Source organism: Narcine bancroftii, chromosome 2, assembly GCF_036971445.1.
Source record: "Narcine bancroftii isolate sNarBan1 chromosome 2, sNarBan1.hap1, whole genome shotgun sequence".
Lineage (NCBI taxonomy): Eukaryota > Metazoa > Chordata > Chondrichthyes > Torpediniformes > Narcinidae > Narcine > Narcine bancroftii.
The window spans coordinates 172,711,044-172,728,376 of record NC_091470.1 but is presented as its reverse complement, the minus strand read 5'-3'; the positions used below and the strand labels follow the sequence as shown (position 1 = coordinate 172,728,376).

Genomic DNA, 17,333 nt, shown 5'->3' with positions numbered 1-17,333 from the left:
CAGAATTAACACATCCCCAAGTAAAGATCTCGACCCACTGCAATTTGCCTATCGTCACAATCGCTCCACGGCAGATGCAATATTACTGGCTCTCCACTCAGCTCTGGATCATCTCGAAAACAACAATTCATACATATGGCCATTCTTCATCGACTGCAGCCCGGCCTTCAATAGAAATGGTGTAATGACAACATCAGAAAAACCATAGAGATAATAGTGGACTTCAGGAGGAAGTCAGGGAAACATGACCCTGTCCTCTCATAAACTTCTGCAGGAGGACCGTGGAGAGCATTCTGGCTGGTCTGGAGGCACCAACTCTCAGGACAAAAATAAACTCTAGAGGGTTGTTAACTCAGCCTGTGACATCGCAAGCACCAGACTCCATCAAGGACATCGACATGAGGCGGTGTCTTAAAAAAAGCAGCCTCTATCCTCAAAGACCCAGGCCATGCCCTCTTCACTCTGTTTCCGTCGGGGAAAAGGTACAGGAGCCTAAAGAGGACATAAGGACAGCGTCTTCCCCGCTGCCATCAGATTCCTGAATAATCAATGAACCAAAGACCTTACTTTCAGTGCCCTCTTATTGTTATTTTATTTTTTATATATTTTATTGTATTGAGATGATTTCCGGAATTAAAGCAGCATTTGAAGAGAACCTGAGGAGGACAGCGTGGATGGACAAAGAGACCAAAAAGGCAGCAAAAGAGAATGTAGCGAGAGAGCAATACCACCAGAGAATTGGGTGGGGGTTAGTGGCTGGGAATTGTTCTCAGTCCTGGTCAGGATTACAGATTGGCACATCAGGCAGTGTCTGAGGGGAAAGAGACAGGGTGATCTTCTCCAGCTTCCACTCACGTAGGCCCCTACTGCCAGGATGATCACACTGCTGAGGGTATAAGGTAATTGAACTCGCCTGTAGCTGCCTCTGGGAGATGTAAGGAGATGCAGAGTGTAAGAGCAGGAGACAAGGTGCCAGGCTATCCTGAAGACAAATGTGCTGCAATCCTGGGCCTGGATTCCCAGTACTGGGTGGCAGGATTCAGATGTGCTGAGTTTCTGGGCCAGGATACAGATGTGCTGGGTTTCTGGGCCGGGATACAGATGTGCTGGGTTTCTAGGTTGGGATACAGATGTGCTGGGTTTCTGGGCTGGGATACAGATATGCTGGGTTTCCCGGCTTGGATACAGATGTGCTGGGTTTCCGGGCCTGGATGCAGATGTGCTGGGTTTCTGGGCCGGGATACAGATGTGCTAGGTTTCTGGGCCGGGATACAGATGTGCAGGGTTTCTGGGCCGGGATACAGATGTGCAGGGTTTCTGGGCCTGGATACAGATGTGTTGGGTTTCTGGGCCAGGATACAGATGTGCTGGGTGTGATAGTACAGATCTATCACCAATGTACATAGTGTATATAGTTACTGTATCTAGACTGTGCTTACAGCGATTGGCTGAGAGCTAAGCCACGCCTATTGTCTGGGCCTTAAAGGGTTGTGTCCCTAGCCAGGTCGGATCATTCCGGACTGGTCGGCCACCTGTGAAGAGCTCCTGTCTTTTGCTAATAAAAGCCTTGGTTTGGATCAACAAGTCTTTGGTTCTTTTGATGAGCTCTACACTGGGTTTCTGGCCTGGGAAACGGATGTGTTGGGTTTCTGGGTTGGGATATAGATGTGCTGGGTTTCTGGGTTGGGATACAGATGTGCTGGGTTTCTGGACCGTCACTATCTCGGAAGATCTTTCCTGGAAACAACACACCAATGGCATCATGAAGAAAGCCTCTACTTCCTCGGGAGTTTGCGGAGGAGCTAATGGAGTTGTTCAAGTGAACCGGTACAGACTTGAAGGGCCAACATGGCCTGTTTCCGTGCTGTAAATGGTTATATGGTTATATGGTCACAAGACGATTATAATATAAATGTTTGCTCTAGGATGCTGTTGCAAACACCGAATTTCATGACTTGTTCGTGACAATATATCCTGATTCCAATTCTGATGCTTTCACTTCATGGTCCCGATGATAGGTATGCCTCATATTCCCCAATTCTAACCATTTGCAATCATACACAGTAAAAGTCCAAAAATCTGGATGCCAGAATTCGGACCTCAAAAATTCCCGCCTGAAATCCAGACCACCCGAAAATCCGGACTTCCTAACAACTCTTGGCTTTACTGTATGTGCATTGTGTGTATGGATACATGCATGCATTGCGTGCGTGCTTGCATTGCATGTGTACGTGCGTGCATTGAGTGTGTGCACTCATTGCATAAGCACCACAGATGTACTGCTCGAGAATCTGGAAAATCTGAAAATCCGGACCAATACTCGAGCACTCTGGATTTTAGGACATTTACTGTCAACAACTCCACGCCAGGTACCACTCACACGTGTATGCATGTAGATTATCTGTGTAACAGAACATTGAGGCCCATCTGCTGTCTGTTTCCAGATCACTATATCCAGGTACTGAACTGCAAACAGAACTGTGTGACTGAGCTGGCGACTCGGCCTGACAGAGAAGCACCCATAGAAGACGTCCTCCCCACCCATTTTGACTACCTTCAGTTTGCTTATTACAACTGTAAGTATTTTGGTGGTTCACCTTTCTTTGTCACTTTGCTTGAGTTAGTTGGGTAACAGAATCAAAGGACCAAGACTGGTTCTGATGGTTACATGATGGGGATAGATCCTGTAATGGTCCAGTTTTTGGGGATGTTTCCTTCCTTCCCTTAGATCCTCACTGAGGAAGAGTCTCACGGTTGCTAAGGATCGTCATTGGATATATTTAAGGGAGAAATTGATAGGTTCTCGATTAGCTGGGGGGTTCAAAGATTATGGTGTGGCAGAGTGGGAAAATGGATTAGCCCACTTTTGAGTGGCAGGGCAAACTTGATGGGCTTAATTGCCTATTTATGCTTCTATGTCTTATGGTCTTATGGGTTGGAATTAATGCAGGAATTTGGAGCGGCACATTGGCAAGTGCAAAATGTTAGGAGGCAAATGGTCTCACATATTGCTGCATTCACATTGTTCATCTGATTGCATAATGACATATAACATTGGATAACAAGTGTTTTCAAAAGGTTTGCTTCCTGAAAATAAAATCGGGGATAATGATAGACAACTTCAAGCTGAATACAGAGCCATTCAGATTTGCTGTATCGTGTAGGAAGCTGGAAAAACATTAAGTTAACTTTTATTGAATTTAGCCTGTTTAATTGCATAATGATGCTGACATATTGTGTTAGTTCGGCTGACCTAAAAATTTGTAGTCGCTGATTTTCGCTTGTGCTCAGCATCTGATACCTCTCATGTCGGCCGGCATTGATGGATTCCAGTTGCCCTGATACCACTTCCCGATGGTTGCAATGTCCTGGTGAAACCTTTCATCATGTTTGTAATTGACTGCACCAAGATCAATGTCATGGTTTTGTATGCTTGAAGTAGTTTAGTTTATTTATATAGCAAATTTAAAGATCATAAATTATATCTTAGCTTAAGCAGCTATTTAAAGTACAGTATATAATGGGTCCCCCCAGGTTTACAGTTAAAGGAAGGGGCTGATTTGATGGAGGGAGGAATGTCATTCCATGGTTTGGGGGCCGCTGTTTCAAAGGAGCAATCTCCCCTGAGTTTGCGATTTGAGCTCGCTACAACTAAACCCCTAAATTGGCCGATCTGAGGGGTCTTGAAGTGGAGTAGGGAGTAGGAGATCACTGATGTAAGTAGACAAAATATGACAGGAAGTAATAAAAAATGTGTTATATCTAAAAAAACAGGGTACATGATAAGAAAATGTTCAGGTGCTTTTTGTGATTAGTAACCCAAAATCCATAAAATGCACCCAAAAATGTTTAGGAAGCAAAATGTTAGTTGTGCAGTGTTATTTGTGTCTATTCTGGGGAACGATCCCATGCAGTCATAGAGAAATCCAGTGTGGAAACAGGCCCTAAGGCTCACCATGCCCATTAATCACCCATCTTGGCCCAACCCAATTATTTATTCCACATTCCCCCTTAACCCCTCAAATTCGACCTCCTAACTACACAGCAGGGGCAATTTACAGTGGCCAATTAACCTACCAACTAGTAAGGTCTTTTGGGATGTGGGAGGGAACCAGAGCACTTGGAGAAAACATGTAGTCACAGGGAGGATGTGCAGACTCCACACAGACAGCACTTGAGGTCAGGACTGAACTGGTAGTTTGCTGCCGTGAGACAGCAGCTCACTGCCACCCATATAATCCTATATCTTAAATGTTTATTGCAAGGATTAGACAGAGGTTGCTTGCCCCAATCGATCTCCGGTGTCCTGTCTGTAGCCCTCCAATCCCTTGCCGGGTGAAAGGCCATATCCACACATCCACCTGGAATGTGAGTCATGTCAGCAAACACAGTCATGTGCCTTACCACAGGCAGCGTTGCAAAATGGTCCCATCCATCACGCTTAAGTCGATTGTTGAGGTGATTGAATTTAGCAGATCTTTAATAACCAAAAAGACTCATTCTCATATGTTTTGTGAAAATGTACAGATGGATGGCACCATTTTGTGGATATTGAGACATAAAGTAAAACCCTGGTGTCCGGCACCTCCAGAGATTTTCCAGTTACTTGAGACTTACTTTTAAATGCTGAACTAATACACCTGCATTCAGAATAAATAATTTAAAAGACAAAAATACTAGACAAACTTCACTTGCATGAACATCATTTAAAAGACAAAAATACTAGACAAACTTCACTTGCATGAACATATAAAAGTTTATTTTCAGTCACATTCTTTAACCGTTGCTGCATCTGCAGGTTCCTCCCCCTCCACGGAGCTGCCCAAAAGAACAATAATATTATAGATAAGTAACCCCCCTCCAAATTTACAGATAAAGCCTCTGACTGGGGTGACTTTTACTAAGCAGGGATAAGGAGACACTTTAAGAGAGTGACCCCAACCAGCTCTTCATCTCGGGTGACAGCATTTTATTCAAACACAACTTTATTCAAACAGCTGCTACGAGCAAAGCTCAACCAAAGCCCTCCACTGGCTGAATATTTGCTCGCACCTTCACCAGGGGTTTATGTGTTACTTCAGAGTTACTTTTACAATTTTAAACACATTTTTTACCTATTATTTTATTCTTTTTTCTTTATTTTCCTCAATATTTTTCCAGTCACCTGAGGTTGCTGGTTGCTTGAATTACAGATAGCAGGGGTTTTACTGTACTTGTAAAAGAAACACTTGTGGGATTGTGGTAAAAGGACACGAGCGGGACTAATTAGATGACAGTTACAAGGACTGCATAGATAAATGGTCGGTGTGCAGCGGCGTGATAATGTGGTCGATGCAGTCATACTTGGATTTTTCAGTACTGGTAGATAAAGTGCCCTTTATCCACTTGTTCAGTAAATTTAAGAAATGGTGTATTGCCTATGTTGTTCTCCTTCTGGGAGCTCAGCTCTTAATGTTGTGTCTCTATTCTAATTTAAGCTGAGAACTATTCCCAAGCCATTGAATGCGCCAAGACCTACCTGCTTTTCTATCCGAATGATGAAGTCATGAATCAGAATCTTCAATATTACCAGGCAGTGCTGGGAGACGATCTTTCCCGACACCTCACTCATCGAGAGGTACATAGGCTTGTTTATGGTCTTCCTGTAGATTTCATTTTGTTCAATTATACTTTAATAAACTATGACTATTCAGAGGACTACTTAGGGGTCACAGTGTCGATGTATTATGGAATGGCACCAATGATCAAAGCTATGACATGGATGCATACTTTTATCTAGACCTTGACCTGATATCTTAGCCATGATATAACCATATACCAATGACAGCATAGAAGCAGGCCAACTTGGCCCTTCTAGTCTATGCCAAACACTTTCTCCCACCTCACCCAACTGACCTACAAGATGGCCATGTCAGATTGAGTTTCAATCAACAGCAATTCTCTGGTTCCTGATGGTAATGCCATCGAACATCATAGGTATGTTTAATGCTTTCTTTTTGCAGAGGACTTCTGTGGTTGAAACATTAGCCCCCATTTATTTGACTTTGCCTGCAAGTCCTGGTGCATGCTTGTACAGACTGCTTCATTTAGCTGAGGACTTGTGAACGAATATAGTGTAACCATCACACAACATCTCTACATCTGACCTCATGATGGATGGAAAGTCAATTGAAGATGGTTGGGTACAGTACCCTTCCAGGAGGAACACCTGTGGTGAAATCCTGCGGCTGGGATGATTGACTCACCAAAACCCACAACCATCTTCTTTCCTGCAACCTTTGACACTAAGAAATCGGAGCAGGAGTCAGCCATCTGGCCCATTGAGCCTGCTCTGTCATTCAATGACGGGTGATCCGATGATACACTCATCTCCACCTACTTGCCTTTCTCCCATATCCCTTAATTCTCCTACTATGTAAAAATCTATCCTACCTTGTCTTAAAAATATTCACTGAGGTCGCCTCCACTGCTTCCATGGGCAGAGAATTCCATAGATTCACCATCCTCTGGGAAAAGCAGTTCCTCCTCATCTCTGTCCTAAATCTACTCTCCTGAATGTTGAGGCCGTGTCCCTGAGTTATAGTCTCCCCCACCAATGGAAACATCTTGCCCACATCTATCTTATCTATGCCTTTCATAATTCGATGCCTTTCTATAAGATCCCCTCTCATTCTTCTAAGTTTCAGTGAATACAGTCCCATACTCCAACACTCCTCATTGGCTAATCCCCTCAATTCTGGAATCAACCTGGTGAACCTTCTCTGTTCCACCTCCAAAGCCAGTCCATCCTTCCTCAAGTAAGGAGATAAGAAATGCATGCAGAACTGCAAATTTCCCTTGGGGCTCATTAGCCAGGTTTCCTTGATCTCACACAGTCAAACGCTGGCAATCATTCTCACTTAATCCCTTTAGTCTTTTGTCCTGGCTTAAACTAAGATTGTGATGAGGTTGGGAGTCAAAGGTTCTCGAGAAGCCAAACCTGGCCTGAGAATGCATATCGTCTCATAGCACTGATGATGACACCTTCCATCAATTTGAGAGTAGTCTGGTTGAACAGTAAGTAGACTGGATTTGTTTAACATTTTGTGTATGAGACATTTAGAATTCATAGGCCACCCCCAAGCAGCATGAGGGCATTAGAAAATGGAGAAGGGGAGTTTTTCCTGGAAAGGCACAACGTACCAAGTGAAACTGGCCTAGGGTAATTGCATCCCCTCCCTCCCGAATCATTCAGGTTGACTCAAGATCATGGCAGCTATGATCACGGGGATCCCATATCCATTGTGCCGCAAGTTCCTGCACGAATCATGTGAATTACTGTGATTTTCTCATCTGTGATAATTTCTAATCATGCCCCACAGAACATTCAGATGTACATCAACAACTCGCTGTTGGAGAAAGAGCTGCTCTACTTTGCCAATGAAGTCTTTGGAGTCACTTTCATCGACCCAGTGAGTATTCAGTCTGTCATCTCACATCACTAGGGCGAGCTCCGTTCAGAGGCTATGACAGGCTCCCCTTCAGTTTGGAATGTCTGCAGTGAAGAAGGCATACTGATCAGCTTGACTTGTTTTTTCTGACGAGCTCTTTAGTTTTTCTGACTGAAAAGGCAAACAACAAAGGTAGAACAATTGCAGAACATCCTCCATAGGGGGCCCGGAAGTGCCTATTACTGGAGAACGCTGTTTTGTCAGGCTGTACTTGTACAATCAGATGACAATAAACTTGACTGGACTTGGTCAGTTTGCTTCATACATGGTGCCCTTACACAAAAGGCACTTTGATTTTTGAAAAATGCCATAGGAGCAGGTTTCGTTGGAATCATACTGCTTTCTCCCCTATTTATCTGCTGTAGGTCTGAATTTAAATTTAACCTGGGAGACATCTCTAACATCTTTAGTGCATACTTTCTTATAGCAGACTTTGGCCTTTAGTTGAGTTTTGTGGATCTCCTAAACTACTGTTGGACTTGCTTTTAAACCCATTTCCTCTGACGGTCTGCTACCTGTATCCAACCATGGGGAAAGCAGTATGGTCTCAAGGAAACCATTCAATGTTTGAAGCAAACCAGGGCATCTGTACCGACCAATTCAAGTTTCTTGTCATCTGATTGTACAAGTACAGCCTGATGAAACAGCATTCTCCAGTCCTCGGTGCAAAACATGCAGACACCCAACCAGACATAACACACACAGACAAACTACAAATGCAGGACAAGAACTGTATTCATATATATGGTTATAGCTCGAGGTTGAAAGGAGACTCACACACCAAGGGAATGTAATCGACACTGGGTTTATTGGGCTGCAGCTCCACCTTTTATAGGCAGGCTGGCCGTGACACCACCAAGGCGGGGCTTGAGCGAGGCTGGCTGCTGATTGGCTGTCCAAGATGCGCAGGAATGGATTGGACCCCCTGCAATCTGCTGGCAGTGATTGGCCGATTTGACTGCTGTTCCTGCAGCCTATGGGAGTGGGTATCTCATCCCACATGGTGTCCACCCGATCGTTGTGTTCGACAGCTGTTTGCTGTGTCGGCCCAGGTAATAGGCCGTGGGCTGCTACATTCAAATTTTTTAAAAATATATATTTATAAATTTTTAAACCACAATAATAATTACATTACATTCAATTCTGAATTATTTCAAAAGGAGTTATAAATGTGGTATATATCCTTCCATCCCCCCTGAACCTACCCTCCCATATATATAAATAAATAAATATTGCTTCGTGAATATGAGAATCTTGGAGCAATCCCTTTGGTCATTCAGTATCTCACTGCCCATGGGAAGAAGCTGTTCCTCACCCTGGTGGTGTTGGCTCTGATTCTCCTATATCCCTTCCCTGATGGGAGCAGCTGAAAGATGCTGCGTGTGGGGTGGAAGGGGTCCTCAATGATTTTGCCAGTGTTTGTCTTTGTGATTGGTCTCAAGAACTGACTGTGGGGTTGAGAGAGCCTGGAGCTAAATTGGTCATCGTGTGAGGTGGGGAGAGGAGAATATTCTGTAAGGAAATCAATTAGGATTGGGGTGGGATAACTTCATCCAGTACAGTGGAATGTGTGATATTGATTTGGTTACTTAATAAGTTCAGCACAGCTGAAGTTGGAAAACAATATTCAACCTCTCAGAAAAGATGGATACACTCAGCAGATCAGGCAGCATCTGTGGAGAGAATAAAAACAAATTTAATTGAGAATTTTCAGCATTTTGTGATTTTGTTTCCAGAATCTGGGGCAGCATGGTAAGCCTAGCACTTGGCACAACACTGTTACAGCACCAGTGACTGGGATTTAAATCCCGCGCTGTCTATAAGGAGTTTGTATGATCTCCCCATGTCTGCGTGGGTTTCCTCTGGGTGCTCCTGTTTCCTTCCACCGTTCAATGGTGTAATGATAGTGATCATGGTTGCAGTGCAACTTGAAATGTCTTACTGTTTGATTAGACTTGGCTGCCAGCAGGGGGCTGACACACTGTATGCAGATCTGTAATGGAGACTTGCAGCCTCATGGCCTGCCTCATGGTGCTGTTTACAACAACTTTAAAGTAAAGAACCTTTTCCTTCATCCATGTGTTGTCTAAGAACTCACACATATGAATACAAGATGAAACATGAAGTGGGATGAAGGAAATTAGAAGGAAATACTTTAAAAGGTAAAATCTAAAGTAAGCAACTGATCATTGAAGAGAAGCCAACACAGTGAAAAATGGAAGGATTACATCCACCAATGAAACTTCAGCTGACAGGTAATGTGGCTGAAAATCGGGAACAGATTTAAAAGCATTTGGATTGTATTTAGTGGGAGTTGGAGCTGAGAAAAGTGATAAAGTGCAAGTGTCAGTTTCCTCACACATTGTGGGTGATGAAACCCTGGATGTGTATAATAACTTCACATTTGCTGCTGAAGGAGACAAAATGAAACTGGAAATAATAATGGAACATTTTGAGGCATATTGCATACTTAAGTGTAACATGACGTTTGAGAGGCACAGATTTTTCACATGGACACAGAAAATGGAAGAAAGTATTGATCAGTATGTGACTGAATTGAGAAACAGAAGCAAAACGTGTGAATTTGGTGGACCAACTGACTTACTGATAAAAGACAGACTTGTGTATGGTATTCCGGATAATAATCTAAGGGAAAGAGAGCAAAAGCTAGACCTGAAAAAAGCCATAGCACTCTGTAGGGCTACAGAAACTGTAAAATTGCAGGCAAAAGAGCTGTTCAGTGAAACTAGCTGCAACATGGATGCAGTGAGCAAGAATAGACATAAACCGTTTAACAAAAAGCGAGCCAAAGTAGAAAGAGAGGCATGGCCAGTGAACAAAAATGAAAGTGACAACCGAAAGCCATGTCATCAATGTGGTTCACAACACCTACCAAAAAAGTTTCCAGCATAATGGTAAAACATGCTATATGTGCAACAAAGCAACCATTATGCCCATTGCTGTACGAACCAAGTGCAATAAAGCAAGATTCATGCAGCAGATGAAAGGAAGGTAGAGGAATTCTATGTAGTTGATGTGGGATTTTCAATTTGGAGGGTTACGGCTACCTAACTTTCAATTTTATTATGAAGCAGCTCAATTTAGATTTCTTAGCGCATTAATGGCCACACAAGATACGCCTAGTTGGGCACAGATAGAATTGGCAGTTATTTCTGAAAAACTTTTGAATGAATTTTTATTTCGATGGAATAAAAATTTGTTACGAACTTATGATGTACCAATATTGAAACATTTAATGAATTTATGGACAAGTAAATTACATAAAATGGGATTGAAAAATAAGTGGTCGGGAAGATTACCATTATATAATAATCAACTTGTTCCTTTCACGGTATCTAATACTATTTTGAAACAATGGGAGGAGAAAGGAATACATAATTTATCTGATTGTTTTTTAGAAGGTCATTTTTGTTCTTTTGTAGAATTGCAAAAGAGATTTGATATAAGTGGTTATTCTATATTTGTGTATTATCAGTTAAGATCTTTTGTAAAACAGGTATGCGGTCGTCAAATGAATTTACTGTCTGAAACTGATTTTGAGAAATATGTGCTCTCATTTCCAAAAAAGGGTTATATATCAGGTTTGTATCGTATTTTGTTGGAAAGTGAAAGTAAAGTAGATTGGGATAAAGATAAAATGAAATGGGAAAAAGATTTAAGTTTAACAATAACTGAAGAAGATTGGTCTGAAATCTGCCGTAATAGTGTTCGAAAATTGATTAATGCTAGATTGGTGATGATTAATTATAGTTTTATACATCAATTATATTTAACACCCGAAAAATTTAAAAAATTTGGTTTTAGTAAGTCAGATCTTTGTTTTCGTTGTGATCAGGTTTCTGGTACTTTTTTACATGCTGTTTGGTTGTGTGATCGGTTACAACAATTTTGGAAAGGTATTCAATCTGTATTTAATAATCTATATAATCTTCATATTGTATTAGACCCTGATATATTTTTATTAGGGAATATGCAACCATTGATTGATTTAGAATTAGATAATTACCAGATCTCTTTTATTTACTTAGCGCTGGCAGTGGCCAAGAAATGTATAGCGATTACTTGGAAGAATAGAAATGTATTGTCTTTAGATAGGTGGTATTCAGAGATGAAGTTCAGTTTCAGTTTTCTTCAGGCTGACTTCCAGGCCAAATATTTTGGCAGTTTCCGCAAAGCAGGATGTCAAGCGCTGAAGAGCTGGCTCTGAATGGGCAACTAAAGCGGCATCGTCTGCAAAGAGTAGTTCACGGACAAGTTTCTCTTGTGTCTTGGTGTGAGCTTGCAGGCGCCTCAGATTGAAGAGACTGCCATCCGTGCGGTACCGGATGTAAACAGCGTCTTCATTGTTGGGGTCTTTCATGGACGTCCTGCTTTGCGGAAACTGCCAAAATGTTTGGCCTGGAAGTCAGCCTGAAGAAAACTGAGGTCCTCCATCAGCCAGCTCCCCACCATGACTACCAGCCCCCCCACATCTCCATCGGGCACACAAAACTCAAAATGGTCAACCAGTTTACCTATCTCGGCTGCACCATTTCATCAGATGCAAGGATCGACAATGAGATAGACAACAGACTCGCCAAGGCAAATAGCACCTTTGGAAGACTACACAAAAGAGTCTGGAAAAACAACCAACTGAAAAACCTCACAAAGATAAGCGTATACAGAGCCGTTGTCATACTCACACACCTGTTCGGCTCCGAATCATGGGTCCTCTACCGGCATCACCTATGGCTCCTAGAACGCTTCCACCAGCGTTGTCTCTGCTCCATCCTCAACATCCATTGGAGCGCTTTCATCCCTAACGTCGAAGTACTCGAGATGGCAGAAGTCGACAGCATCGAGTCCATGCTGCTGAAGATCCAGCTGCGCTGGGTGGGTCACGTCTCCAGAATGGAGGACCATCGCCTTTCCAAGATCATGTTATATGGCGAGCTCTCCACTGGCCACCGTGACAGAGGTGCACCAAAGAAAAGGTACAAGGACTGCCTAAAGAAATCTCTTGGTGCCTGCCACATTGACCACCGCCAGTGGGCTGATATCGCCTCAAACCGTGCATCTTGGCACCTGACAGTTTGGCGGGCAGCAACCTCCTTTGAAGAAGACCGCAGAGCCCACCTCACTGACAAAAGACAAAGGAGGAAAAACCCAACACCCAACCCCAACCAACCAATTTTCCCTTGCAACTGCTGCAACCGTGTCTGCCTGTCCCGCATCGGACTTGTCAGCCACAAACGAGCCTGCAGCTGACGTGGATATTTACCCCCTCCATAAATCTTCGTCCGCGAAGCCAAGCCAAAGAAAGGAAGAATTCAGAGATGAAGTTTTGTTTGGTTATGGAAAGAATATTTTTTTCTATACAAGATAAGATGTCTTTTTATGAGTTAAAGTCGACCCCATTTATTGATTAGATACAATTTAAATAAGTTTGAATTAATCATTTTTTTTCTTTTAAAAAACATTTTTTATTATATATTTTTTCTATATATATGTTTTCTTTTTTTTTCTTTCTTTTTTTCTTTCTTTTTTCTTTTTTAGTTTTCTTTATTAGTTGGGTTTTTTTCGTTTAAGTTCTTTTTGTTTTTGTTTTTTCATATATATTTTTATATAATAAAAATTTTTTGGATTAATAATTAATACTTAATTAATTTTTTTTGTTTTTTATATATATCAATCTTTTTTTTAAAGATATATATATATATTTTTTATTATACTAATAGTATTAATTCTTCACTCTTCATCGTGGGGGTGGGGAGGGGGGGTTTAGGGGTTAAAAATAGGTTTTTTTTAGTCTTAGTTTTTAGTTGTTAGGGGGAGATGCCGAGATTGGTATTGTATTAACTATGTTACTTTGTACTTGTATTACTTTATTTTGTATTTTTTCTGTACGTGAATTACTTACTTTCTTCATATGTTAAAATTAATAAATAAAGTTTCGAAAAAAAAGGAATTCTATGTAGATGTTGTGACTGAAAACAAGAAAGAAAACAGAGACTGAATGTTGAAATTAAAAGTGACATATACATTTCAGTTAAATTGGATACTGGAGCACCAATTAGTCTAATATCAGAGAATGATTTTAAGAAGATTAGATCCAAACCAAAGGTGTATGGAACAAAAGTGAAGGTGACAGGGTATTCAGGTGCAAGGAGAATGCATGGTCAAAGTGAAACACAAGGACAAAGAGCACATGCTAACATTCATCGTGGTACCAAAGGAAGTACAGGCCATACTAAACTGTGAGAAGCTGAACCTGGTAAAAAGAATCTTCATTGAGGAAAGCAAAGGAGAGACAATGAACTCATGAAGGAGTAAAAAGACCTATTTCAAGGTCTTCCAGGAGGACACACGATCTGAGTGGATAAGCATGTGCCACCAATAATACATCCATGCAGAAAAGCTCCATTTGCGCTTCGAAAGCCACTAAAAGCAGAGATGGACAGGATGGAAAGCCTGAACGTGATTCAGAAGATAGATGAGCCAACAGAGTGGGTGAGTTCACTCGTCGTTGTGGACAAAAAGAATGGAAAGCTTAGAATTTGCCTGGATCCAAACAAAGCAATAAAGAAAGAACACTTTAAGCTTCCAACATGTGAAGAAATGTCATAGTTTGCAAATGCAAAGTTTTTCAGCAAGTTAGATGCATCATCAGGATTTTGGCAGTTGAAATTGGATGAAGCAAGTTCAAGACTGTGCATGTTCAACAGTCTATTTGGCAGATACTGATTCCTAAGGTGACCATTCGGAATTGCCTCAGCTCTTGAAATGTATCACAAAACTATCCACATGGTTGATGAGCACTTGGATGGAGATGCTTCCTCAATGGATGACATCATAGTATGGGGAACCACGAGAATGGAGCATGATGAGTGAAGAAGGAAAGTGCTGGAAGCAACAAGGAAAGCAAACCTGAAGCTGAATAGAGAGAAATGCCAGCTCAGGGTGACAGAACTAACATTTGTAGGAGATATTATTGGCAGTGGGGGCATCAAACCAGATCTCAGAAAGGTGTCTGCCATTAGGAACATGTCAATGCCACAGTGCAAAAAGCACATACAGAAGTTTAAGGGAATGGTCAACGATATGGGTAAATTCATATCCAACCTTTCAGAAAAGATGGCTCCATTAAGAAGACCAACAGAAAAGAACATTGAATGGGAGTGGAATCATGAATGAAAAATCATGGAGTGAACTAAGAGGAACTGCTCAAAGAGGAACCTGTTCCGAGGTTTTACGACCCAGCGAGACCCAACAAGATATCATCAGATGCATCACATAGTGGGCTCAGTGCAGTTCTTCTGCAAAAATATGATGACTGGCAACCCATTGCATATGCATCACGCCCAATGACAGACGTGGAGACACGATATGCTCAGCATCTCAGACACCTGTGAAATATTTCATCAGTTTGTGTCAGGACAAGTAATCAGTGTAGAGACTGTCCATAAGCCCTTGATTGCATTGTTCCAAAACCATTAAATGAATGTCCTCTTAGAATACAAAGAATGATGGTTAGGCTGCAACGCTACACGCTCCGGGTAAGGTAATGTACACAGCAGGCACGTTGTCTCCAGCTGTTGGCGTGGGAAAGCCTGCAAACACCAAAATGGATGAAGATGTGAACGCCTTCATGGACATGATCACAGGTGCACTGCCAATATCAGATGCAAAAATGGAGCTCATAAAGTCAGAGACAAACAAAGATGAAACACTGAGACAACTGAGAAAAAACATCTTGGATGGATGCCCCAACATGAAGCAGGACTGCTCACTTGACGTTGCAGAGTACTGGAACTACAGGACGGAACTATCAGTGGTTGAAGACATCATCTACGAAGGAAGCAAAATCCTTATCCCAAAGAGTCTGAGAAAAGAGATGCTAAAAAGGAACCAAGGAGGACATCTCGGGATCGAAAAGTGTAAGAAAAGAGCACGAGAGGTGATGTCGTGGCCAAGAATCAACAATGATATAACAAATGAAGTGTCAAACTGTACAATATGCCAGAAATATCAAGCAAGCAATCCTGCAGAACCACTAGAGCCACTCCCCGCACCACACAGACCTTAACAGAAGGTAAGTGCTAAACTATTTGAATGTCAAGGGAAGTCAATCTTGTAGTCACAGACTATTACTCCCTTTATCCAGAGGTGTGTAAACTGAACACCACCACAACAGATGCTGTAATAACAGGTATGAAAGCCATATTCTCTGCACATGGCGTGGCAAGTGAGATCTTCACAGACAATGGACCCCAGTTTTTGCAATTTAAAGTTCCAACAGTTTGCCAAAGAATGGGACTTTGTACACACCACATCAAGTCCTCATTTTCCACAGTCCAATTGTCTAGTGGAAAAATCAGTACAGACAGTGAAAAGACTGATGAATAAGGCAAAAGACGGTGGAACAGACTTTTACTGGAGCATGCTAGTATATCACACAACACCACTAGAGTGTGGTTATGCCCCAGCACAACTTCTTCTGGGTCGTAGGCTAAGATCAAACTGACCCATTCAGGAAAACTTCCAAAACACAAAAGAGGGGGAGAAAGTGAGGAAATTCAAAGAACAACGGAAAGAAGAGCAAAAGTATTACTTTGACAGAGGAACAAAAAACCTACTGGAACTCTACACTGGTGACCAACTCAGGTGAAAAGACAAAACAAACTTATGGACTCAGAGGGGAACTGTTCTGAGTGAAGTTCAACCAAGATCATACACCATTCAGACAGATGAAGGTGATGCTCTGCGAAGAAATCGTCAAGACCAGCCACTGTAGATGGAAAGACGGATACTGTTGAACAATCTGAATGCACATCTGAGAAGAGATCGGCTGAGGCAACAACTCAGATTCAAGGACCATTAATCAGGAGATCGTCAAGACACATGACTCATTGAGCAAATTTCAGGACTCCTGTTCTAGAATGTAGTGCTACCTTCTTCACTCTTCAAGTTTTAGTGTATGTAAATGTGAACACAGAAAACAAGTTTAAAAATGTTAACAATGTTGATAATAATGAAAATGTATGTTCTTGATGTTAAAGGTAAAATTGCAGAGTTATAAAAAAAATGTTAGTTAAAAGTAAGCTACTTTTGTTTTAAGAAAGGGAGATGTAATAATAATGATGATGTTTGCAATGCAACTAGCAATGTCTTACTGTTTGATTGGACTTGGCTGCCAGCTGGGGGCTGACATGCAGAATGTTGGATCTGTAATGGAGACTTGCAGCCTCATGGTGCTGTTTACAACAACTTTAAAGTAAAGAACCTTTTCCTTCAACTAAGAACTCACACACACAAATACAAGATGAAACATGCGGTGTAGGTCAATTGGATATAATTGGTCAGCACGGCCTATTGGGCCTCAGGGACCTCATGTTATCATGCTCTATGCTTAAATTAAATTAATTCCAGCATCTGCAGTTTAAAAAAAATTGTCATTTAGTTTATTTATCACATCACACCTAGTGCAATGAGTCGTGTTCTCTGAGTGCAGTCTAACATTTAATACTCCCGTGTAACTAATTCAAATTACAGAGCAGAAGGTTACATTCAGCACCAAGCCAGGGCAGCCTGATTACATCTAATTACATCATTGTGGGGCTCATTCAGGAGCCTGATGGCTGCAGGGAAGAAACTGTCTTTAAGCCTGTCGGTGTGTGTTCTCACACTTGAGCCTTTTCCCCGATGGCAGGAGGGTGAAGAGGGTGTGTCAGGGTGTAATCGTTTCAGAAATTTAAATTATATTTTAAATTTAGAAATACAGGTCCTTACAGCCCATGAGCCATACTGCTCAAACACACCAGTTAACCCTATATATTTATACTC

At 41.8% G+C, this 17,333-nt stretch overlaps 1 protein-coding gene across 1 annotated transcript in view; it reads left to right on the top strand.

Annotated features, from left to right (window-relative positions):
• p3h1 (prolyl 3-hydroxylase 1) overlaps positions 1-17,333 on the top strand; it is a 60,571-nt gene that overhangs the window by 17,013 nt on the left and 26,225 nt on the right. The window contains exons 4-6 of the mRNA XM_069919116.1: positions 2,445-2,576; positions 5,478-5,617; positions 7,362-7,451. Coding sequence (XP_069775217.1) covers positions 2,445-2,576; positions 5,478-5,617; positions 7,362-7,451 — 362 coding nt within the window. The remainder of the gene's footprint in view (positions 1-2,444; positions 2,577-5,477; positions 5,618-7,361; positions 7,452-17,333) is intronic.